This window comes from Cibotium barometz, chromosome 57, assembly GCF_041138505.1.
Source record: "Cibotium barometz isolate CiBa-2024 chromosome 57, ASM4113850v1, whole genome shotgun sequence".
NCBI lineage: Eukaryota > Viridiplantae > Streptophyta > Polypodiopsida > Cyatheales > Cibotiaceae > Cibotium > Cibotium barometz.
In genome coordinates, this window is record NC_141102.1 from 32,488,940 (window position 1) to 32,514,263 (window position 25,324).

Sequence of the window (25,324 nt, forward strand, 5' to 3'; positions counted from 1 at the left end):
GATTTTGGTGAGTAGAGATATTGTCTTTGTCGAGAACTCAATTCAGCCCATGATTTTATGTAAATAATAATAAAATGTATGCTCACATGACATCTTCGATACTTTCCTACCTTTGGACAATGTTGGCGGATAGCCACATCTGGAGTAAATGAATGCTCAAAAAGCTGCTGCAAATCAACCCATACCGGCTGAAAATCTGCTCAAATTTCAGCCCACCACAGATCATTCCATTGATGAGGCAATTATGGTGGATGAGGAAAGGGCAACCATCATGTGGCCAAGAGTAATTCGGGACAAAAAATTCCATTGATGAGGCAATTATGGTGGATGAGGAAAGGGCAACCATCACGTGGCCAAGAGTAAGTCGGGACAAAAAATTAGTTATTGCAGGACATGTGTAGGTTCTTATCATGCATCTTACTATTTTGTGGATCGTACTCTCATTGCTAGTATATGCAATGAAGAGGAAGCATTTTCCTTTGAGGAAGCACAAGGGGTGCATGCCATGCAGGATGAGTACGAATCAATCCTTAAAAATGACACTTGGTATTTAACACATTTGTCTTATGGTAAAAAGGCCATTGATACAAAGTGGGGTTATAAGATTAAGCGTAAAGCTGATGGTAACGTTGAGGCCACTACAAGACAAGGCTTATTGTAAAGGGCTATGCTCAGGAGAAGTGTATAGATTATGATGAGACTTTTACACCCACATCTCGTATGACTAGGATTAGGTGTACTATTGCATTGGCAGCACATGATGGTTGGAATGTACATGAGTTGGATATCAAGACTACCTTCTTGAATGGTGTCTTATATGAGGAGGTTTATGTATCTTGGCCTCATGGTTTATGAGGAGATTTATGCATCTTTGCCTCATGATTTTGTTGAGAAGGGCTAGGAATCTAAAGTATGAAGGTGAAGAAAAGCATTACATGGTCTTAAGCAGGCTCCCAGAGCATGGAATGAGAAGATAAAACACATACTTGGTTGCAAATGGTTTCTGTAATAGTCTAACTCCCAATCCAACTTAGAGTATTCTCTATGTAAAGAGGAGTAAAGATTGTGTTTCCTTCATCATTTTATACATTGATGATGACATGCTACTTACAGGCCCTAATGTGAGGAGCAGATTTCAGCCTTTTTATGTCATTTGAGATGACAAATTTGGGATCACTGCGTTATTATTTGGGCATATTGTTTATGCAACATCATGATGGTATTATGATGTTATAGTTAAAATACATACAAAGGCTACTTACATGGTTTGGTTGAAGAATGTAAGCATGTTTCTACACTAGTAGAGACAGGTGCTGGACTTAGTCTCTAGGATGTAGGTGAACCATTTGATGCATCACTTTATTAGTAGTGAGTAGGTTTATGAACAATCTTGGAAGTAAGCATTAGGAAGCTACAAAGAAAGTATTTAAATACTTACATGGCACTCAATCCCTTGGCCTACTCTATGCTAGTTATAGTTAAAATACATACAAAGGCTACTTATGGTTTGGTTGAAGATTGTAAGCATGTTTCTACACTAGTAGAGACAGGTGCTAGACTTAGTCTCTTAAGATGTAGGTGAACCATTTGATGCATCACTTTATTAGTAGTGAGTAGGTTTATGAACAATCTTGGAAGTAAGCATTAGGAAGCTACAAAGAAAGTATTTAAATACTTACATGGCACTCAATCCCTTGGCCTACTCTATGCTAGGGGGGGTGCATGTTATCGTGATTTTGATTGGGTTGGATGTTATGACATGGGAGTGTCCATACTGGCTTTTGTTTCACCTTGGCAATTCATGTATATCATAGCTCAACAACAAGAAGACCATGGACACTTCAAGTTATGAAGCTGAGTGCAACTTTTACTATAGAGTGTGTATGGCTTAGCTTTCGCAGATCTTGATGTTGGACAACAGTGCCCCACCTCCATCTTCATTGACAGCCAAAGTGTATTAGTCATTGTGAGGAACCCTTCATGTTGGCACAAAGCACACTGAGGTGCATTATCATTATGTCATGGAGAGGCTCACTGTAAAAGAGATTAGCCTGGCTTATGTCTATACACGCAACAATGTGGCAGATATGTTCATGAAAGGCTCTCTCACAAGAGAAGTTTGAAGCTTTTCACAATGCTTTGGACTTATTGCCATTTGGAGATCGAATGATTCCTATGCATGTTTACATCATCACTCTATAAGGGGGATTTGTAGCCATTTATATGGTAGTGATGTGTGGATGTAGGCTAATAACACACTAGGGTGCTTTTTCCCTCTTTAGGAGATTCTTTCCCCAAGTATAAGTAAAATTTCATTAGCTTGAGCCTTAATTTATACACTAGAGTACCAGAGATTAAAGCTTGATAGGTACAATATTAGTTGTGGAATCATCACCTAGTATCTCTCCATGATAACAGCACTAAAAAGTGAGCTCCAAGCCCTAAATATGAGGAGAGGCATCTCTAGCTACCCTTTATTCCAATAGTTCTTTTCACCTACATTTGGTAGATCCTTCCTCCTTTACTATTGGATAACTATGGTTTTGACCTTTGAACTAAATGCCATTGCCCCTAGCTACATACATGGATAATTTTGATGTATTTCTAATACCCTCCCTCAACAAAATATTCATGACTTAGCTGATGACAATGCTAGTAAATCAAGCGTACAATGCCACCTATGATGATTGATGCTAGAGATCTAGTTATGTTTACAACAAGTTTAGAATCAAGGGGAAGCTTCCAGGTGGGGAGAGTCTTGTAAGGCTTAGAAAGCCCAACTTTCCTCGATATAGTTGGCCTTGGCGGGTAAGACCTCTTCTTCTTTATCATCAAATTCTGCTTCACACCTCATGTAAGGTAGGCCTTTTGGGACTTTTTTAATGTGAAAATAATATTTTTCTTCATGGTTGGATATCCCATAGAAGTTACAAGACTTCCTTGAGAAATCCTTCTTTACTTAAGCTCCCTTGGTGAAAGTCTTCAATCCAGCTTTCTTGAATGAACCACTTTTGTTGTAGAAAGCTCCCTCATAGATTTCGTGCCACTGCTTAATTTTTTTTTTCTTCCTCTAAGAGTGATTCTTCTATATCCACATGCTTTGGAGAAGGAATGCTAATGAGGGTGGTTACTATGGTTCCATAGTCTTCTTGTGGAAGACTCTTTAAGAGCATTGCAATACATACATTCCCATCCATATTTATTTTTATGCCAGCGAATTGAGTAAGTAAGCTCTTCATGTAGTGTAGGTGTGCACGCATAGAATCTCCAGAGTTCATATTTAATTCAAAATACTTGATTAGCGAGCTGATTTTAGAACTCTTTGCTTGTGTGCCACATAGCTTTTCTAGCTCTTCCCAAGCCTCAAATGAAGTGTTCTTACCATCATCCAAGTGATGGATGAATTGGTCATGCAATCCTAAGGCAACAAATGGCGAGGCCTTCTTGTCTTGGGCTATTAAAAGTGCTTTGGCATCCCTAGTGATAGGTTTCTTCTCCTTGCCATTTGCTACACTCTACAAGCCCTTCTTCACTAAGATGAATTTGATTTTAGTTTGCCATGTGTGGAAGTTCATCCCATCAAACTTGAAGTCTACTCTAGTGAGCAAGGTCTTACCACTTCGTTTTCTTTCCCAAGGGTAGTGTCTACTGCTTTTTACAATGAAATAATGACTACTAAAACCACCTTTCCCATATAGGTCCATCTGAGTGCATACAAATTTCGAGACTCCTTGTGCTTTAGCATAGACCATGGTAATAGTGAGTTTTAGGTTTGTTTTTGGTATTCTTGACCTTCTTCTTGGGCTTGATATATTTAGAATTTTATGATTCAATTGAAGAAGGCATAATGACTCACTAATCACTCCAAAATAAAGACATTAATGTTCTAATTATTTCCTAATTAGTGAGTAGACTCACTATTTTGCAATATGAAACATAACATTTTTGGTGGATGCATTTGATGATCTTTTACTTATTTAGACCAAAAATGCTTCTAGGGCCAGGTAGAGTAATGAACCTACTTTGGTATTGATTCCATAAACTCAAAATTAAGTGACTTAATCAAGTGTTAATTAACTTATTACCAAAGCAACTTTTTGTGAGTGCCTTAAGCTTAGAAGTCCTACTTAGAGAGCTCCATTGTCAAAATTGACTCCACCATCCGGTTTAGCACCATTAAAAACAATGGGATCCAAGAGAAATTAGACGATTTCTATTATAGGACCGTGGTACATGGAGATTAGAATATTCCACAAAATAAATAATAGAAGAAATAAACAATCAACACCATAGCATAAATCAACAGCATAGAAATCAAAGAACACAAGATTGGGTGCAATCTCCCCCCCGACGTGTGTGGCTCCACTCCCACACGCAGTATTTAAATCATATTATCATAAATTTAGCCCTTTGAGCCATAAATAGCATAGCTTTTCCAAATTGGGCTTTTACAAAATTGAACTATAGTCCAATGCTTTTAAATTATCTCAACAAAAATAAACCTTGCCCAACATATGTACAATGGGCTAAACCATACAAAATCAAATATTTAGCACACATGTGCTCGGCTAGATAATCTCGTCCAATGTCCCCCTTGGTTGTTCTAAACTCATGATCTATAAAATAACATAGTCCACAATGTTAAATAACAATTACTTTGGAATCACTTACAATAATAATTCTAACAAATGGAAATCATTTACTACCACGCTTCACACATAAACCATGCATCACACGTAATTAATTGGATTCACTCCCATGATAAAATATTCTAAAAAAATCTCACTCCCGTGATAGTCCTCCCGTTTGAGAAGACAACCATCCTTGGTTGTAACTATCAACACACACGAGTGATCAAACACATTAATCATTCCCACATTAGATTCACTCCCAATGTCCTCACACGTGTCACATGTGTCTTAAAGTTGATCAGATTTACTCACGATCAAACTCCCATAATCTTTGCACGTGTCACACGTGTTTTAGAGTTGATCTGATTCACTCACAATGTTTTAGACACGTGTCACATGTGTCTTAGAGTTGATCTGATTCACTCACAATCAAACTTCTACATTGGATTCACTCACAATGTTTTCATACGTGTCACACGTATTCATAGAGTATACCACACGTTTCACGTGTCACAGCTGGTTGGATTCACTCACAATCACCCTGTAAAGAATTAGATTCACTCTTAATTCTTATACCACACTAGGTCACCCTCATCAAGAATTAATTCAAAAAAGTTGATCGGATTCACTCACAATCAAACTCACACATTTCTTACATGCGTCACACATGTCACAATTGGTTGGATTCACTCACAACCAAATAATTCTTTAATCACACTTGGGTCACCCAAGATATTGTTTTCACTTATTGGGTCACCCAATAATAAATTAATTACCGTAACATCCCTCTTGCTTGAGTGAAGAGAGTCAGGATATAATATCCGTCTCACAGATAGAATCCCTCTTAACACTAGATTGTGATAAGTAATCCGTCACACAGATAAGTATCACTTAGATTATCCGTTAGACATCAAAAGAGTATTCTTCACATACATGAATATGAGTATGTTTCACAGACACTAACATGAGTATCTTTCACAGACACCAATACGAGTATCTCTCATAGACACTAACATGCGTATCTTTCATAGACACCTCGTTAATCTTATTTGAAATAGAAAAGAGAATAATTTGAAGAAAGTGTGTTAAATGAGGTGTTAAAGTTTAAAGTTGAATGTGAAATAACAATAAGTTTCATACATTCTTCAGTGATCAATCGAAAAACATATGTGCATCATTGTTAGTTCACTCAAGTCCTGATAGTGAATGGTCTAATATGTCTTTTCTTCCGCGTGTAGAAAGTACATATTAATCATTGAACTATATTGACCAATATATCTAAATTTAACTATAGTTTTTTCCCTCTTGCTTGGTAAGAAGGTCACTTAAGGACTCTAAATTCCATATATATATATATATATACATATATACATAAATATATATACATATATACATAAATATATATATATATATATGTATATATTTGAACAATACATAAGTATGAGTTTTAGGCTTACCACTCTAGTGGTAGAAATCATTCATCTTCAACCATGTTCACGACCGCAGCTGGATTCTTTGTCTTTTCTGGACACTCGTATGCATAATACTCTTCTTTGTCACACCTACGGCATGTAATCACATGAGGTTTTCAATCTCCGTTGTTGGTCTTCTTTGCAGTTTCAGTTTTCTTCTCATTCACTTGTGAACCATTATCCTTCCCTGCGTCATCTTTGTGTTGAAACTCCTCAAAATTTTTGGATCACGAAAATTGAGGAATATGAGAATTTGTCACTGTAGTGTCTCTTGGAAATCCATTTTTCTTCTCACAGTTTGTTGCTAAAGAGATGGCATCGCTAAGAGAACGAGGATGAAACATGTTCACTTCTTCTCTAATAACTGGCTTCATACCTGCTATGAACTTCCTCCTTCGCTCTTTTTTTACATGGCATCGCTAAGAGAACGAGGATGAAACATGTTCACTTCTTCTCTAATAACTGGCTTCATACCTGCTATGAACTTCCTCCTTCGCTCTTTTTTACATGTTCATGACCGTAACTCAATTCTTTGTCTTTTCAGGACACTCGTATGCATAATGCCCTTCTTTGTCACACCTATAGCATGTAATCACATGAGGTTTTCGATACTTGATCTTGGATAGTAGGTGGTTGTGGATAAATTTGTAGAAGAAGCAAGTAAAATAATATGAAAATGGAGAAATAAAATAGAAAAGGTAGCAAGCTTATCTAACTGTCGTGTATTTTGAAAGAAGGCTTGTTGAAGGACTCGAAGTCGATTACGTCCAATCGAAGAAAAAAAAATCTAATAATGCTTTGATGTCGACGATTCGGAAAGAAGCTTGATCAAAACCACTTTTTGCCATCATAATCCTGAAAAGTAAAAGCCTTTCTACTAATCTTGTGTCCCTTCCAAGACTCTTGAGCTTTGAGAGTAGCTCGCACCTCCTCATAATCCGAAGAATCAGATTTGAAATATGCACATCTTCGCTTCTTACAAGTAAATTTTGCTCAAGATCTTCTCTTTGCCTCTTCTCACTCAACAACTGAGCTTGAAGTACGTTTACTTGATCTTGGATAGTAGGTGGTTGTGGATAAATTTGTAGAAGAAGCAAGTAAAATAATATGAAAATGTAGAAATAAAATAGAAAAGGTAGCAAGCTTATCTAACTGTCGTGTATTTTGAAAGAAGGCTTGTTGAAGCACGCAAAGTCGATTACGTCCAATCGAAGAAAAATAAATAAATCTAATAATGCCTTGATGTCGACAAAACCACTTTGAAAAAATTTCAAAAATTTTGGCGAAAAATAATGCCAAATATTTTTGTTGCAAGAGGCTTCCAAAATGAATACCCTTCTGTAATTTTCTACAAATTCTCTGTATTTTTTTGCAAACCTAAAAATCTCAAAATTTTCCCAATAGTTGTACTCCCTTTCTTCTTTGAGATCTATGAAAGCTTTTGAGCTTAAGGAGTATAAGGCTTGTATAAGGTTATTAATATTATAAGCTTATAACATTAAGCTTTTAATGAAGCTTACAAGCTTACGATTCACTTGAGCAAAGAAGCTACACAACGCATAATATAAAAGAGAAGAACCCGGTTGCTGTTGTGGCACTATCGCCAACCGTGGAGGAGAAGAAATAAATAAAAAATTTCAGTAAACTCGCGTTGTCGCTCGCTGAATTGTGGAGGGAAACCGTTTTCTTTGTTAACCAAGAAATCAAGCTTCTTTACTTCCAATTAATCCCAAATTTTCTTAATTAATTGAATTTGCTCTGTTATCTTCGTTTTGCTATTTTAACCATAAATCAAATTGACAAAAGCCTCCTGCCGTCCATTATACATCTCTTACGTGCTCACTAGTTTAGCAATCTTGTTGCAGGTTGTAATGCTCCTTCTCTTGCTGATTTCATTCATACGGTTGGACTAGGGAGAGGTTGAGAATCCATGAAAACCAATTTTTCTTGAAGAGGGTGGTTTCCTGCAAATCCACTTGTGGTTTTCCACCTTCTTTCCTTGCCCTTGATCTTCAATCACATCCAAGGGTGTACAAAATTCACATAACCATGTCTTCTTTTGCCCAAAGGTCTTCCACACCTTCTCTTCTTAATCTCGTGGATTTTTGAATGAATCTTGTCTTTGTCCAAAGCCTTTGTACACTTTCTGCAAATTCCTCTTCCTATGCAAGTATTTTGAATTTGCTTCAAATTTGCTCCAAGCCAATAACCTTTGAGTAAAAATAAATTTCTTGATTTTTTTCTTCAAGTCTCCATGACCCAAATTCAATACTTGAATTTGCCGTGTTCTGATACCACTATTACAGGACCAAAATACATGAAGATTATAATATTCCACAAATTAAATAATAGAAGAAATAAACCATCAACACCATAGCCTAAATCAAGAGCATAGAAATCAAAGAACACAAGATTAGGTACAATCTTCCCCCCGATGTGTGTGGCTCCACTCCCACATGCGGTATTTAAATCATATTATCATAAATTTAGCCCTTGGAGCCATAAATAGCATAGCTTTTCCAAAATTGGGCTTTTACAAAATTGAAACCATACTCCAATGCTTTTAAAGTATCTCAACAAAAATAAACCTTGCCCAACATATGTACAATGGGCCAAACCATACAAAATCAAATATTTAGCACACATGTGCTCGGCTAGATAATCTTGTCCAGTGTCCACCTTGGTTGTTCCGAACTCATGATCTATACTCAACATAGTCCACAATGTTAGATTACAATTACTTTGGAATCACTCACAAAAATAATTCTAACAAATAAAAATCATTTACTACCATGCTTCACACGTAAACCATGCATCACACATAACTAATTGGACTCACTCCTATGATAAAATATTCTAAAAAATCTCACTCCCATGATAATTTCGGTGTGTGGAGCTCGGAGCTTCAGATCTAGAAAAAGAAAGCACCGATTGTAGAAGCTTGAAAATCCAACGATGGTAATACCTTCTTTGATGGGGCTTCTTGGTGTGCTAAGCACTTAGAGCTAGGCTACAAGCCCGTGTAGATAGCTTGAAAATCCAACGATGGTAATACCTTCTTTGATGGGGCTTCTTGGTGTGCTAAGCACTTAGAGCTAGGCTACAAGCCCGTGTAGATAGCTTGTGAAAGGGAGCTCAGAGAAGTGAGAGCCAAGGACTCCATCGACTGTAGGTATGTGAAAAGATGAGAAAACAAGTTAATATGAAATTAGCAAATGGTTATGGATAAGGTATGATGGGGGGAGCTTAATATGAATAGTTGATGATGATGAGGGAGTGGATCTGTGCTTTGATACCATGTTGGACATCTTGGTGAATCATACTGGATTAGAAAACTTATTATGGATGCATGATTATGACCTTGTAGCTTAATGGGAAAAGCTGAGAGATAATGGTTATGGATAAGGTATGATGGGGGGAGCTTAATATGAATAGTTGATGATGATGAGGGAGTGGATCTGTGCTTTGACACCATGTTGGACATCTTGGTGAATCATAGTGGATTAGAAAACTTATTATGGATGCATGATTATGACCTTGTAGCTTAATGGGAAAAGCTGAGAGATAATCACACATTAGTTGGACAAGATGTAGGGAGAGAGTGGGGTATAAAGAGAGTAAACTTCCATTAGCTTGAGCGTCAATTTATAGGCTATAGTACAAGGGATTAAAGCTTGATTAGGTGTGGAATCGTCACCTAGTATCTCTCCATGACTGTAGCACCAAACCCTAAATATGAGGAGAGGCATCTCTAGCTACTCTTGATTCTTTTCACTTGCATTTGGTAGATTCTCTTCCCCCTTTAATACTGGATAACTATGGTTTTAACCTTTAGCCCTAAATATGAGGAGAGGCATCTCTAGCTACCCTTGATTCTTTTCACTTGCATTTGGTAGATTCTCTTCCCCCTTTAATACTGGATAACTATGGTTTTAAGGGCATTTGGTTTTAACCTTTAAACCAAATGCCCTTAGCCCCTGGCTTCGTACATGGATAATTTTGATGTATTTCTAATAACCTCTTCATCCACGATTTCAACCCTTACAAAGTGAAAGCGCAGCTTAACGTGCTTTGTCATGGCATACAAATTTAAATTGTAGCATGTGTCCATTAAATATGTCCATAATCTCTTTATGGAGATGCTTTGGGTCTTCGAGATGTATGTCTCGAGCCAAGTTTGTGGGTGGGTGCCTAAATGCAATTCATTGTATGGTGTGGTGATAATGGGTGGGCAGTTCTTCAAGGCATGCTGGGTGTCCTTGAGGATGATTGGACGAGCGGAGCTAATCATCTTAAACATCACATGTCTAGCAAAAATAGTGCCTGTTTTTCATATTTTACTTTATTATTAATGACCACTCGACTGCATTTGATGGGCCAAATGCTCAAAAACGAGCATGACGACCATCAAAATCCAAGCTTGGGTGTCCTAGTCCTCCTAGTGATGTGGCTCTTATGGGTCTCCTCCTCGTCCTAGTTTTGTTTTTCGAGCCGGGGTGAGAGACGAGTGGACTCGTTTTGAGACTTTTAAAACAAGACCTCCTCCTAGTCTTGTTGAGAGTCTCTCGCAAACGTTGACCTAAGGTGAAAGTGCCTCACAACTAATAAAAAAGCTGGTGTCAGGTGAGATTTTTCAAACAATATTTCTGTTTTTAAAACTTTTGCTTCGCTCGATCATCTTCTTCATCCCAATTCCCCTTTCTCTGCATCAACACTTTCATCACGCTTTTGTAGCTTCTGCTTTTTGCTGTCTCTGAGCTTCATCGTCTCCATCTTCTTCGATTTTCTCACTGTGCGGTGACAATTTCGCCATTTTTTTGGGCTCCATTTTTATTTTTCCCCGTTCTGACAATTCTCTCAAATTTCAACACGTAACCCGTTTAGCTGCGATCGTTGCAATTTCTTATTTTCCGCCGATTTTTCCCCCTTTTTTTGGGGGTTTTCCCCACCCGGCAACAATTGGGCGAATAGCTGTTACCGAGGGTTTTCCGCGATCCTTCATTTGATGGGGGGCTTTTTCAAATCGGTAAGTATTTCAAGTATATTTTGGCTTTCAAAAATCGTAATTCTACGATTTACCTAAGGGCAACATAATTTTGGGGCTAGGACGGTGCAACGAACTGACTGACAGTGACGTCATCATCAGCTACGTAGCTGACATCATCTTGTACTGAATTTTAACTACTCGAAAATCTTTAGTGATTTATTGATGCGTCCTAAAAAATGCCCACATGAAAGCAATGAAATCTCAGTACAATTTTATCACACCACTGTGAAGTATGATCATAGATGCATGTTTAACATTCTGTTACATGCTCTAGGTTAAGAGTTTGGACCTCTAAATCGCATAACACACTTTTCTACAATGCCATAATGCATCTTGGATGCCTTTGTGTATGTGTGTGTGTGTGTTTATAATTATGTGTAAGCATGATGTATGTATGTATGGGTGTTTGTACGTACAATATATGCATGTATGTGTGTATGTAGGTATGCTGGGAGGTAACTCAGCTTTTGATGTGATTGTGTTTGGATTTTTTTTTTTCAAACAGCATTTTTATTGGAGGGCTAGTCGGGATCAGCTTGTGAGGCTCTTAAACCTTATGATGATTACCTCAGTCCCGAGGAACATATCATGAGTTAGGTCCAACTTGTTGCAGTGCTGAAAGGTGCATGAGAAGAGGAAATGGCTTCTAATCCCCGCTTTGAAATCAGTTCCAGCAACCCAGACAGTGCTGCATTTGGGTACTCGAACCCTCATCGAAGCCATTTTTCAGGCGGTAGCAGTGGACCAAACCTTGAAAGGGCATCCAGCTTTCGAGAAAATCATGATGGTATTGGTCGGGCAGTAACTCCAGGAGGGACAGGACCAAGCTTTCCTAATCTGGCAAGTGCTGCAGCACATGGAGAGCTTCTACCCATGTCACAGGTCTTGTCACTAGACATGATATCATCAGGAGAGCAAAAGTATGCTCGGCAGGTGGAGTTGAAGAGGGCAACCATTGCCGCCATGGCCATGACAGGTGAAGTGCACGGAAATTTGCAGCAGAAGCCCCTTGAACAACAAGGGCTAGAAGAGCTCAAGCGCATTAAAGCTAGCCTTTTTGACAATGCAACCAGAGCAAGGTACTGTATAGTTGATTATCATTGTAGGCATTATGATACATTCAATTTGGATAGTTTTTAAATAAATAATCAAATCACTAGCTGACCCCGTAAAAAATTGTCAGAGAGAGATCACGTGGATTGTCAGACGCTATCATGAAGCTTGACAAGTACCGAGCCTCCCTGCAATTACGGAAGCGAGCTCGTAGTGAAGCTCTAGCTCATGAGCGGCCCATGACTTTGGTGTCAGCAGAACGTCCTGCTGCTGCTGCAAACTCCAATAAGGCCAGCTTTTGTGCATCCCCGAGTCATGCAAGCATCGCAGAGGGCAGTATGCCCAAACCCGAGGACAAGATCAAAGGCATCGTTCCAAACAAGCGTGTACGTACATCCATGCTAGATGTACGGGTAGGTTTTATAACATTCTAAATGCCATGGATTGTCCTCTTAGGATGTTTGTACATGGTTTCTGTCCTTTACATGATTAGTTGTGCAAGCATGGTTGTGGCTGATTTGTAGTGTATGAAGAGTGCCATTTGTTGTTCACACCGTGATTTGGTCATGGGAGCTCCATCAATGAATGGATCATAGCTTGTGTGCTGTGTCGGTGCAGCTTGAGGGCCGGACAAGTACACCAAGCTTTCAGAGATCATCCGGGTTAGCTGATCGAGATCGGGATTCTTTGAAGTCAAGCAGCTCTCTTGGGGGCGGCTTAGCTGAGGATAAAGACCGTTTAATATCAGCCAGTGGAGAAATTTGGGAGAAGTCCAAAACAAAGGGTAGAAGATCGGCAACCAAATCGGACTGTGTTGTAACAACTGCAGCAAACGGAGCTACGGAAGTAGAACGGGAGCACAAATGGGGAGCTCAGCATCGAAATAACACCGAGAATCGGTCGAGGTCAAGTGAAGGCCATAGCTTTAGGTGAGAAGTTTATGAAGTATTGATTGAGGACTCATGAAGTGCTATAGAGCTACAGTTCACTGATGAGCTCAATTCTAGCACTAAGACTATTTGTTGGAACACATATGCAGGTCTGGCCCCGTGCATGGTGTAGTATCTGTACACAAGTCTGCCATTAGGAATGAGCCTGATAACACACTTCCTGTTGGAGAGAAAGATCGGTTTGTATTTCCTGAGAAGGAGCGCCCAGTGCTAAAGAATGTTGTCAAGTATGTTGCCTTGCTACTAACCATTAACAACAGTCGGCTAATTATTGCCCATCTGTCACCATCCACTGCTGATTTGCCTCATCTTGTTACAGGTTGTCGCATAAGGATGAAGGTCCGCTTCTGAGTCCAACAACGGTTGCGAAAGCAAAGGCTGCACGGGCTCCTCGGTCTAGCACTGGGGTTTCTGTCAATCCTGCTGCTAGTCATGCACCACGACCTCCTTCAGCTGATGCATGGGAACGTGCAGCAGCAGCTCCAGGCAGAGCCCAAATTCCTGTCGGGCCAAGTAATCGTAAGCGACCAGCCCCGACAAGGTCCTCATCTCCTCCTGTAGCACAATGGGTGGGGCAAAGGCCCCAAAAGATGTCTCGTGTAGCAAGGAGAATGAACATAGCACCTCCCGTCGGTCCTACTGGAGGAGGCAGGGATGAAGCCATTACCATGGCAGAAGGAAACTCTACACGTGACAGCAATGCCACCCCTACAGGGGTGCGATCCAACCCTAGCATGTCACCTGCTGCAGGCCTTGTGAAAAGGGTTGCTAGCACTGCAGCCCTTTCGCAAATCAAATCGAAAACTGATAGGGTTACTTCCCCTGCGGTTCTTTCGGAGAGTGACGATTCAGAAGGTGGTGAAGTCAAGTCCAAGGAAAAATGGAAAAAACACGGGGATTCTGAAGGCAGGTTTGCAGCTGTTAACCAAAAAATGGCACCCCTATTTTCACCAGGCAAAAAGTCTCGTGTAGGACCCAAGGAAGAAGGTGGAGATGGCATACGAAGACAAGGTAGAAGTGGCCGAGCTTTGATTGCAGTGAGAGAAAGCTCAACCATAACTCATGTTGAGAAAGTGGATCCTTCTGCAAATGCAAAGCAATTAAGGAGTGCAAGGCCAGGGGTTGAGAAACTGGAGAAACCCATTGATGTGTAAGTTGAGACACATGTTCCTTTCGTGAACGTTTTTCAGAACCCTGGCCATGTCTTATTGTATGTGGAACAGTTGGTGCCTGGCAATGCCATGACCTTTGTTGGAGCCTAGTTTGGGATGACTAATCATGTGTTCTTGCAGCAAGCCTGGGCGCCCCCCTACAAAGAAGGGTGGAGTAGGGGATCGTAAAGCCTTAACTAGGCCAAGGCGACCTGCCACCAATGGCGGTGGAGATGTTTCAGGTATCTAAACATTTAAATATCCATGTGGCTTATTATCAACCTCTATGCAAGTCAGATGGTGAGGTTTCGATTGTCTACTTCTGGAATCTTCCCCAGTTTGTGTATGTGTCTCATTACTAGGCGAGTCAGATGACGATCGTGAGGAGTTGGCGGATGCTGTACGTGCTGCAGTAAATGCTAATGGTGAGTTGTTCTATCTTCATGTGATGGGTCTTCATAGAGCTCGTTCAATTTTTAGGGCATCAATCTAATGTCTTTTTTATGAAATGGCATTGCAGGTGCTGCCTGTTCCAGTATATTCTGGAAAGAAATGGAGCCTTTCTTTGCATATCTGACAAACATTGCAAGGGATAGTCTGAGAATACAAGTGAGCTTACCACTTAGCTTCATCTTATCAGTTGTTTTTAGCCTGAAAATTGGTTGAGTGCAGCTAGTCGATCATCGCTCTTAGTCAGGCGGTTAGTTAGTTATGTACGTAAGGCTTGGTGAAGTTTCTAGTGCCTTCTGGATCTCTTTGTTGGAAACTTGTGTGCTGTTTAATTCAGGTAAAGGCAAGGGAACTGGAAGATGAAGAAGTATTACCAAGTCTTCCAACAAGTGATAGTAAAATTGAGAAGTTTCAAGTACATTCTGATTTGTAAATTGTTAATTACTAAGGGGTTTTTTAATGACAGAGTTGCGGGTGTGGCTCTCTAAAGTCTTTTTTTTGGACTCAGTTCTGGCTGTTTGTTGCAGACTTCTACTCCTCTTGACTCTACTGCAGCTGGCAAGGTATCGTACTTGTCGAATGGAAGCATGGAGGTAAATGGAGGCACAGTTTCAAAGGTTTTCAACAACTTGAAAGATGAACAAGTTTCAGATATTGGAAACGGGGGGTTGAACGGGGGTTGGCCTTCTGCCAAAGGGTTGCCTCTTTCGCAAAGACTTCTATCAGCTCTTATCATTGAGGATGATTTAGATGATGAGGAAGATGGAAGCCAACTTGAGCTACAAGGTTATGCAGGAGATGGATCTTCTCATGATCCGAGTGACAGTGAACAGGCAGGAGTGGAGAAGGACCAAGACTCAGAGTCAGAAGTAGAGACGAGAAGAGGTGGCAATGGAAAACTCAATGGGTGGGCTAAAAGCTCATCCTATGATACCTCATACACCTCTAATGGGCACAGACATTGGGATTCAGAATCTGAACTTCTAAACTCTCCGGCTAAGTCTGAAGTAAGAAAAGAGGATGAAAGACATGTCTTTGATATCAATGAACTAAATAAATGGGATGGCAGATATCAGAATCTAAAGCTGGATAGCAGGATAGCTTTAGAGCTTCAAAGCGTTGGATTGTATCCAGATCCTGTATGTTCTCTCTCTCTCTCTCTCTCTCTCTCTCATTGTAGCATGTACCAGCGGCACTAACAGGGCTGTTGTTTCTTTTCTCAGCTCTAGTTGGGTTTTTTAATCATGTTTTTCCATGATTTTGTCACTTTATGGACACATTGTAACACTTTGGGTCTCATAGACCCTTTGGTCTTTTGTAGATATAATAGAACTCTCTCTCTCTCTCTCTCTCTCTCTCTCTCTCGTCTTTGCATGCATATGTGGGTGGACTTTTTCATTGCCTCTTTTGGTCTAGCCTTATGGCGGTTTCAATTTGTGGTAGCAGTTAGACTTTGCAGTAAGAGAAGATGACCAGATTGCTGAGGAACTAAGGAAATCTTACATAGATCTCAAAGACCAGGTATAGTCTCGTTAGTCTTTGTTTGATTCTCTCAATTTTTACAAAGCCGAGCCTTACTATGTAGTAAGGGAACTCTGTCTGTGCGCGTGCTGCACGCTATCACTTGGCAGGTACATATGAATAAAGAGAGGCTGTCGTCACTGGAAAGAATTGTTTCCAACTCTAGAGAAACTGAAGAAAGGTAGCAAACTTTAAACCTTATATGCATGCATGCGGAACTTAAATTGATTTGAAATGTAGAACGTTGCTTTTTTCTAGATGTGAAATAGCTCTCTCTTAGAGAAGAGAGGGCTACAAGGGTCTCACTAGGTGTGGGGGGGATATGGTGGGTGTCCGCAGCAAGGTTGGATCAAAACGTACGTACGGATCCAATCCGTACCGTACATCCGTACCGTACGAGGATCCGTACGCCTTTTTTTTTTTTTTTTTTTTTTGGGGGCGCTTTGCTTTGCTTTGCTTGCCTGCGAGATAAACGTTCGCCTGCAATAAACGTTTTTTTTTTTGGGGGGTTTCGCCTGCGATAGCGTCTGGACTCCGTACGGCGCACACCTTCCGGTAAGGGCCTCTACAGTCGCACTCTCTCTCTCTCTCTCTCTCTCTCTCTCTCTTCGCTACTGTTGCCTTCGCTACTGTCGCCGCCGCCTTCCTTTCGCTTCGCCTCTTTCCCCACCCACCCTTGCTCATCTTTTGTGTTCGCCTGGTCTCGCACTCTTTTCCCCACCCACCCACCCACGCACCCACCCACCCTTGCTCAGGCCCCCAAGGCAGCAACATAACTCTCTCTCTCTCTCTCTCTCTCTCTCTCTCTCTCTCTCTCTCAGCTGAGCTGCCCACTAAATATTATGCATTGCATGATTGCTGAATCCTGATTGAAATTGTATGGCATTGTGCATTGAATTTGTCAGAGCAATCATGCATTGACTTGTGATTCTAATTTCTCACTTTTGAATTAGTAGGTTTTTGACCTTGTTGTGTCTCTATTTCGAAAGTTTTATATGTCAATGTGGACATGGACTGAAATTTTATGTAGGTGGCTGAAATTTCTGAGATTTTATGTATTTTTACCAATGGTACGTATTTTTACGTACCTTAAAATTTTTTTCCGTACCAAACAACGTACAGTACGTACGGATCCGTACAGTACATAACGTTTGGAACCACCTTGGTCCGCAGGTTCCTGTGGTGCTTCTAACACAAGGCCATCCTTAAGCATCCCCTCGGTATTGTAGTGCTGGTCCTGTCTCCATATCCCAAGCAGTGATGCCACAGGTGATGAAGCATTCGTCTTTATTTGTACAGCACACTGCTTGTACAAAGCTGGCTGGCCAATGATTGCCAACCATGCTCCCATTGCCAAGTCACCATGTGCCAGTAGCTCTCCCTTAGAGAAGAGAGGGCTACAAGGATCTCACTAGGTGTGGGGGGGATATGGTGGGTGTCCGCAGGTTCCTGTGGTGCTTCTAACACAAGGCCATCCTTACGCATCCCCTTGGTTCCGTAGGGCTGGTCCTGTCACCATATCCCAAGCAGTGATGCCACAGGTGATGAAGCTTTTCGTCTTTATTGGTACACCACACTGCTTGTACAAAGCTGGCTGGCCAATGATTGATAACCATGCTCCCATTGCCAAGCCACCATGTGCCAGTAGCCAGAGCAATAGAGTGACCTTTCAAGGGCAGTGGCTGGCCAGTAGAAATCTGCAAGCACCAGCATCCCCTGTGTTGCGCAATGTGCTTTACATGATGGTGTGTGTTTCTGTTGCCCAAGCTGTTGGCCTAACTTCTTATTATAGTCATAGAAAGGGTTCAGGGTGGGGCATGAGTATCTTGCTACAGGCACTCCCCTGGATACAATGGAGGCCGTAGATCTTCTTTTATGGTTTGTAGGCCATTGATGATGAAAGAGGATAGATGTACCGGCTTAACCATGGCAGCCCTCCACTCTGCGTGTTTTTTTCATACCTTGCATCTGATGTTGCTGCTGTTGCATCTGAAGCTGGTATTGTTGTTGACTTAACACTATCTAGAATTCAGGGAACTATGCAAGAATAGGGGATGGTAGTTCTTAGTATCACATATGCATTTGAGTGTTAGGGACTGATGCATGTGACACAAAAGGCTGGTGTGACCAACAAGTGAAGCTCTGATTAAGGGTGAGCTTGCCATGTGTGTAGCTGTGTGATCAACAACTGAAGCTCTGATTAAGGGTGAGCTTGCCATGTGTGTAGATGTGTGACTCTGAGAAGTGAAGCTCCTAAACGGGTAGAACGTCGACCTTGCTACCCAACTAAAGCATGCTGATTCAGACATCTGTGGAGTGAGTGGTGATATGAATGGGTTTAGGGGAGAGGCTGAGGATAGTGTTGCATGTTTGCTTCTCCTATCTATTCATTGCGTTAAGCATCATCAATGCTCCTAATTAGTAGGCTTAGGGCTTTTAGGCTACTCTTGCTACCAAGGATCTCTTGGCCTAACATTTGGGGAGAGGCTGAGGATAGTGCCGCATCTTTGCTTCTCCTGTCTATTCATTGCGTTAAGCATCATCAATGCTCCTAATCAGTAGGCTTAGGGCTAGATCTTTTTAGGCTACTCTAGCAAGGATCTCTTGGCCTAACATTTGATAGGCAACCTCCAACCAGGATTTGTCAAGGTCAGTAGATAGCAGTGGCCCCTCCCTACTCTTCCTAGATGAGCAAGCGAGTCCAGCCCCCCTCCTCTCCCTAGCGGGATGTAAGATTCCACCCCACCGCCCGCCCCTCCACACCAACAGCTGCACTCAAAAGTCCTAAACCCTCTGCCACTAGGAAAGGGCAATGACACTCAGGTGGTCAGTCAGTCCTCCCTGGCTCCCTTTCCTATTATCACCTTAATCTTCTCAAAGTCAGTAGAAATACCATTCTTTGATGAGCTATGTATTCATTATACAATACAAAAAGATGTCTTTGACTGTACAACTTCCATGGCCTTTGGCCTTCCAAAAGGGGATACCTGAGACTGCCCCATATGGGGGATCAGATGATTATGACCATGTTTGGGCCTAGCCTTTTATAGTGCTCCATATTCACAAGTCGGTGAGTATATCTGCTGTCAGCCAGTTCTCCTTGTCCATGATCCACATAAAATGCTAATAAATTGGTCGGCCAGTCTTGATGCTGCCCATGTCTGAATATATGCTGTCGACCAGCTTAGCGATGGCCAAAACACTCCTGTGTGGGCTGGTTATAGGCTGAGCCATGGTGATGCTTGTGGAGCTGCTGCTTCTTCTTCCCTGCTTGAGTCTGCTTGTGCCCTAAATCTACCCTAAGACAGCTGCCTAATCAGGGATTAGCGATGAGATTAGCCATGTCCACGTGTGTGCGCTTGACATTCACTCGTGCTAAATTTGATGATGGGTTGGAAACTTGTCATCCTTCTCCCTAGACTATTGACTTTGTATTGTGACATGCTTGACTTCTGATACTTTGACTGAAAAACCTTGTCACTCCTCTAATTCCACTCCAAGTCTCGTTTGAGAACTGTGGTTCCACTTTGTCTGCATGCTTGCAATCCTTTTCCCTCAACACAGCTATGTCTCCTGCTGAGAATGATTATGCCTGATGCTCCACCTTTGGAACTGATTTGAGAGCCAATGGTATGCTCCTTTGAGCACACTTGGAATTGATATGCGAGCCAATGATATGCTCCTTTGAGCACACAATTCCCAGGGAATGCTTTCCTCTGCCTTTGCCTGCTCACTGCAGACCACCATTATAAATGCTACGCTGGCTGCATTCTCTCATGGATTTGTGCACCTTTCTTGGGACAGCTTAGTGCTTAGACGGCTGAGCCTGAATGCTCTGATACTAATGCTGCATGTGGAGGTCTTGCTATACTTGATCCATCCCTACTCCTATTGAATAGGAACATTGATGATGCTTAACGCAATGGATAGGTAGAGAGAGAAGAGAGTGACGATGTGTAATCAATACATCTGCTTCGACCAGTTCTCCTTGTCCACGACCGACATAAAATGCTAATAAATCTTGAATATTCTGGTCGGCCAATCTTGATGATGCCCATGTCTGAATATATGCTGTCAGCCAGCTTCTTGGTGCTTAGAAGAGCAAAGCGATGGCCAAAACACTCCTCTGTGGGATGGTTATAGGCTGAGCCACGGTGGTGCTTGTGGACCTGCTTCTTGTTCCTTGCCTAAGCTTGTTAGCGCCCTAAATCTACCTCAAGATTGTTGTCTAATCAAGGATTAGCTATGAGATTAACTATGTCCATGTGTTTGCACGTGACATTCCCTCTTGCTAAATTTGATGATGGGTTGGAAACCTCTCATCCTTCCTCCTTGGACTATTGACTTTGTACTTTGACTGTACTTCTAATACTTTGACTGGAAAACCTTGACAGTTCTCTGATTCTGTCACGACCCTGTGTTTTTCTCTGGACAGTATGCAGGTGTGCACGGGGACATGGTGGACAGTGTGAATGGTACCAATTCGGGGCCAAGTGATTAAAGTCCTTTCACATAACCCAAGGGGACAAAGGGTTAGAGGGGACAAAGCTTTAAAAGCATTAAAAATAAAAGAACACCTTTTATGGAGGGATCGTGGCCCATATGCTATTATGGGGGGGGGCATGCACTTTCTTTTTGGAGGCTCTACACAGGTGTGCTTTTTGGCGACAGGGGGCTGCAAGCGCAAGGTGGGACTTCTCTCTCTCGCTCCCACGCAGGGAAGGCTGGCGCGTGTGCTGGACTGCAGCAATCAGGCTGCAGCACGCAGGCTCTCTCTCTTTCTTTGCAATTGACTGCTGGACGGGTTGGACTGCAGGCGTACAGGGCTGAACAGCACGTGGACACTTTCTCTCTCATACTAGAGCCAGCTACTGCTACAGTTCACACGAGCTTTTCTCTTGGAAAGGCAGGCGACTGGCTGCAGAAAACAAGAGGGCTGAGCAGGGAGCGTTGGGTCCAGCTGGACAGCAGAGGGCAGGTCTGCAGAGGGGGCTGGTCGGGCAGGTGCAGCTTGGAGGATACAGAGAAGCCCTTCGTGAGGAGGGGATTGGCATCGTGGAGACTGGATTTTAGGGCCTGTTTTTAGAGAGTGTGTGTGTGTGTGTCGGTGCAGGGCTGAGGCATCTCTCTTTCTCTCTAACACGTGGAAATGGAAGAACTTGGAGATTTGCTGCTCTGGACATTCGCACACATACGTCACGTCTTGGGCGACCTGACAGTCGAGAGGCTCCTTTCTCTCTCTCTCTCTCTCTCTCTTTGTTATGGAAAAAGCACAGAGTTTTTCTGTGGTAAACAGCCCTGGTTTTGGCACCGTGTTTGGATGGTGTCTCTGTGGGTTTCTCATGGAAAGGCCTATGGTTTCAGGTGGAAACAAGTCCATGGTTTCTCGAGGAAACATGTATTTGGGTTTCTTTAGGAGATAGGTCACATGCAGGCAGAAGGCACAGGAATGGACACATGTTTGGTACAGCCTTGCTACTGATTGGGCAGGGGATTGGGAATCCATGACAGATGGATAGTACCCTTGGAAGGTAGAGAAGGTTGGTACAAGTGTGTCGACTGTATGGTATGCTGTGCTGTGATGTGAGTTCTCTTTTGAGAGACAGTTTGGGAGTCTGTGTTGTGATGCAGAAGCACTGGATGTGTCAGGGTGTGATGCTGTTCATAGGGTGAGAGGCCATGGATGGTTGTGGCAGCCCTGATCATGGGCAGCAGGACTCAATGTGTGAGAGTCTTTTGATGATGTGAACAATGGCTGGACTTGTTTGTGGATGCCGAGTGGATATGAAGCCATGATGCAGGGTATTTGTAGGCTTCAGGAGTTCTATTGTGACAGTTGAGTTCCCAGCCTTATTGTAATCAAAGCTCTTATAATCATTTAAAGAAATACCGCAAGGGGCGCCACTGCGTTTTGGGGCCAATCGGTGTCCGTGTGCTGTTTGCAGGAGCACTCTAGCTCCCCTTGTTTGTTTTCCTTTTCTAGGTCCTCAATGGTGTTGAAGTGTTTTATGTGCGAGTGTTTGTTTCACCGCCCGTCAGATTTCTGAAGGCCGGTTTCAAGGTTTCGTTGCCGGGACATCGTCGACTTTCTCAAGGAGGCGAGTCTGTGGTTGCTTTGGTTGGGACAATCGCCAACTTTCCTAAGGGGGCGAGCTCGTGGTTGTCTCATGAGAGTCACATCAAAAGCTTCAACATGTGGAAAGTGAAAGGGAAGTGCAGGAGGCAGTGCAGGATTGTGTGTCTTTGCCTATATGAGGTGAAGAGCAAGAGCTGAAGATGAAGCTCAGGAGAAAAGACACCAAGGACAAGAAGCAGTCGGCTAGGAGCAAGAAGCAGTTGAAGTGTTATGGTGCAAAATTTGGGTTGAAGGCTATGGCTTTCGACAGTTTGTCACCGGTCGTATCTTCATAGAGGCTTCATGGGTTCGGAAGACAGTTTCTTTCTATGTTTAGTAGTGGTGATCTACTATGCTTCATCGGGGACTTGTGCTTACCACTTGGGTGGAGTGCAAGCAGGTTTTGGGTGCCTGAGGATGTATCAGATGAGGCTCAGACGGAAGCGGAGGAACTTGACGAGGTTCTTATTCCCGAGCAGATACTGGCACATAAGGAAAGAAAGGTACAAGGTAAAGTTTCCCGTCGCTATCTTGTGAAGTTCAAGAACTGTTCACTGATGGATGCGAAGTGGATGGAGGAGGGTGACTTAGCAGATTCACCTCAGGATTTGTAGCTTTATCTTGATGCCTTTGAGTTGGAGTCGACTCTTGTTACGGCTCATTCAGGTTCAGCAGAGCATAGGTCTAGAGCATTGCCTGATGCTCAAGAGGGGGGTAGCATCTTCGCTCCCTTGTTACAGACAGGCTCAGTTGTCATCTAGGGAGTCGCTTGGTGACATCTTTGTATTCACCCGAAGGTACTGGAGGCTGATAGTACATCTGCTTATGGGACTTCTATGATCTTGTGTTCTAGACACATGAGATGATGGTTGAGTATGGTTCACAGTTGCGTGCACCTTGAACTATAACTGCAACTATGGATAACTCTATGGAGGGCATAAGTCTTGCGAGCAGTCCTAGAGTTGGTTTGGTTTATGGATATATGGATTGAACTCTATTTGTGCATGTATGCATACACTTTTTGAGGTATTATTGTATTCTGGTGCCATTGGATCCTGGTACCATTGAGAATACATTGGGTAATACTCTGGATTGTGTCGTGTGTTGCATGTATATTGGCATGATACATCAAGTGCTTTATTATGTTCATGGATGCACCATTGGGTGTGACTCCTGCGGGATGGCCATGAGACATATGTGGGAAGTACTTAGTGGATGTATTGTTTGGATGCATTGAGTGCTTTCATATGCTCATGTTGTACCACCAGTCGTGGGTCTTGCGGGATGCCCATGGACGTAAAGCTTGCGAGCAGCCCTGAGACTGTTACTTTAAAGTAGGTAGAGCATCTTGAGGAGCATATTGTTTGCGAATGCATGTATGTGTCATGCATATGTGTGTCATATGTAGAATGATGCATGGTTTTGTTTGTGGCTAACACAGTTAACGTGTTTCCAGTTGGTTTTTGACTTTTGTTGCAGGTTCTGAAGGAACAAGCAAGAGTTGTTTGTCACTTTGACGTGACAGTGTGGCCTATTGTGCAGGATGATTGTTTTATCACCCAGATGCATTGGAGGGCCATTGTTTTTGCCATATGGGGCGTCTTTGCTCATAAGATGCCTTACTGTGCCATTGAGTGCAATCGAGGACGCTTGCTATTTTTCAAGAGGGGGGTATGTCACGACCCTGTGTTTTTCTCTGGACAGTATGCAGGTGTGCACGGGGACATGGTGGACAGTGTGAATGGTACCAGTTCGGGGCCGAGTGATTAAAGTCCTTTCACATAACCCAAGGGGACAAAGGGTTAGAGGGGACAAAGCTTTAAAAGCATTAAAAATAAAAGAACACCTTTTATGGAGGGATCGTGGCCCATATGCTATTATGGGGGGGGACCATGCACTTTTTTTTTGGAGGCTCTACACGGGTGTGCTTTTTGGTGGCGACAGGGGGCTGCAAGCGCAAGGTGGGACTTCTCTCTCTCGCTCCCACGCAGGGAAGGCTGGCGCGTGTGCTGGACTGCAGCAATCAGGCTGCAGCACGCAGGCTCTCTCTCTCTCTTTGCAATTGACTGCTGGACAGGCTGGACTGCAGGCGCACAGGGCTGAACAGCATGTGGACACTTTCTCTCTCATACTAGAGCCAGCTGCTGCTACAGTGCACAGGAGCTTTTCTCTTGGGAAGGCAGGCGACTGGCTGCAGAAAACAAAAGGGCTGAGCAGGGAGCGTTGGGTCCAGCTGGACAGCAGAGGGCAGGTCTGCAGAGGGGGCTGGTCGGGCAGGTGCAGTTGGAGGATACAGAGAAGCCCTTCGTGAGAGGAGGGGATTGGCATCGTGGAGACTGGATTTTAGGGCCTGTTTTTAGAGAGAGAGTGTGTGTGTGTGTGTCTGTTGGTGCAGGGCTGAGGCATCTCTCTTTCTCTCTAACACGTGGAAATGGAAGAACTTGGAGATTTGCTGCTCTGGACATTCGCACACATACGTCACGTCTTGGGCGACCTGACAGTCGAGAGGCTCCTTTCTCTCTCTCTCTCTCTCTCTTTGTTATGGAAAAAGCACAGAGTTTTTCTGTGGTAAACAGCCCTAGTTTTGGCACCGTGTTTGGATGGTGTCTCTGTGGGTTTCTCATGGAAAGGCCTATGGTTTATGGGATACAGGTCTTTGGTTTCAGGTGGAAACAAGTCCATGGTTTCTCGAGGAAACATGTATTTGGGTTTCTTCAGGAGATAGGTCACATGCAGGCAGAAGGTACAGGAATGGACACATGTTTGGTACAGCCTTGCTACTGATTGGGCAGGGGATAGGGAATCCATGACAGAGATGGATAGTACCCTTGGAAGGTAGAGAAGGTTGGTACAGGTGTGTCCACTGTATGGTATGCTGTGCTGTGATGCGAGTTCTCTTTTGAGAGACAGTTTGGGAGTCTGTGTTGTGATGCA

The 25,324-nt window shown here is 42.6% G+C and overlaps 1 protein-coding gene across 11 annotated transcripts in view; it reads left to right on the plus strand.

Annotated features, from left to right (window-relative positions):
- The first annotated feature begins 10,543 nt into the window (after positions 1–10,543).
- The window catches only part of LOC147606660 (uncharacterized), a 29,904-nt gene continuing 15,123 nt past the window's right edge, over positions 10,544–25,324 (plus strand). The window contains exons 1-13 of one of the 11 annotated variants that reach the window (XM_086791883.1): positions 10,544–10,726; positions 11,656–12,229; positions 12,334–12,616; positions 12,822–13,132; positions 13,243–13,380; positions 13,473–14,303; positions 14,446–14,546; positions 14,643–14,729; positions 14,825–14,913; positions 15,092–15,169; positions 15,282–15,893; positions 16,201–16,275; positions 16,386–16,456. In XM_086791883.1, coding sequence (XP_086648009.1) covers positions 11,790–12,229; positions 12,334–12,616; positions 12,822–13,132; positions 13,243–13,380; positions 13,473–14,303; positions 14,446–14,546; positions 14,643–14,729; positions 14,825–14,913; positions 15,092–15,169; positions 15,282–15,893; positions 16,201–16,275; positions 16,386–16,456 — 3,116 coding nt within the window. In that variant the 5' untranslated portion in view covers positions 10,544–10,726; positions 11,656–11,789. Of the gene's footprint in view, positions 11,130–11,655; positions 12,230–12,333; positions 12,617–12,821; positions 13,133–13,242; positions 13,381–13,472; positions 14,304–14,445; positions 14,547–14,642; positions 14,730–14,824; positions 14,914–15,091; positions 15,170–15,279; positions 15,894–16,200; positions 16,276–16,385; positions 16,457–25,324 lie in introns of all 11 variants that reach the window. The other 10 variants (XM_086791887.1, XM_086791890.1, XM_086791893.1 and 7 more) reach the window with 10 other exon arrangements.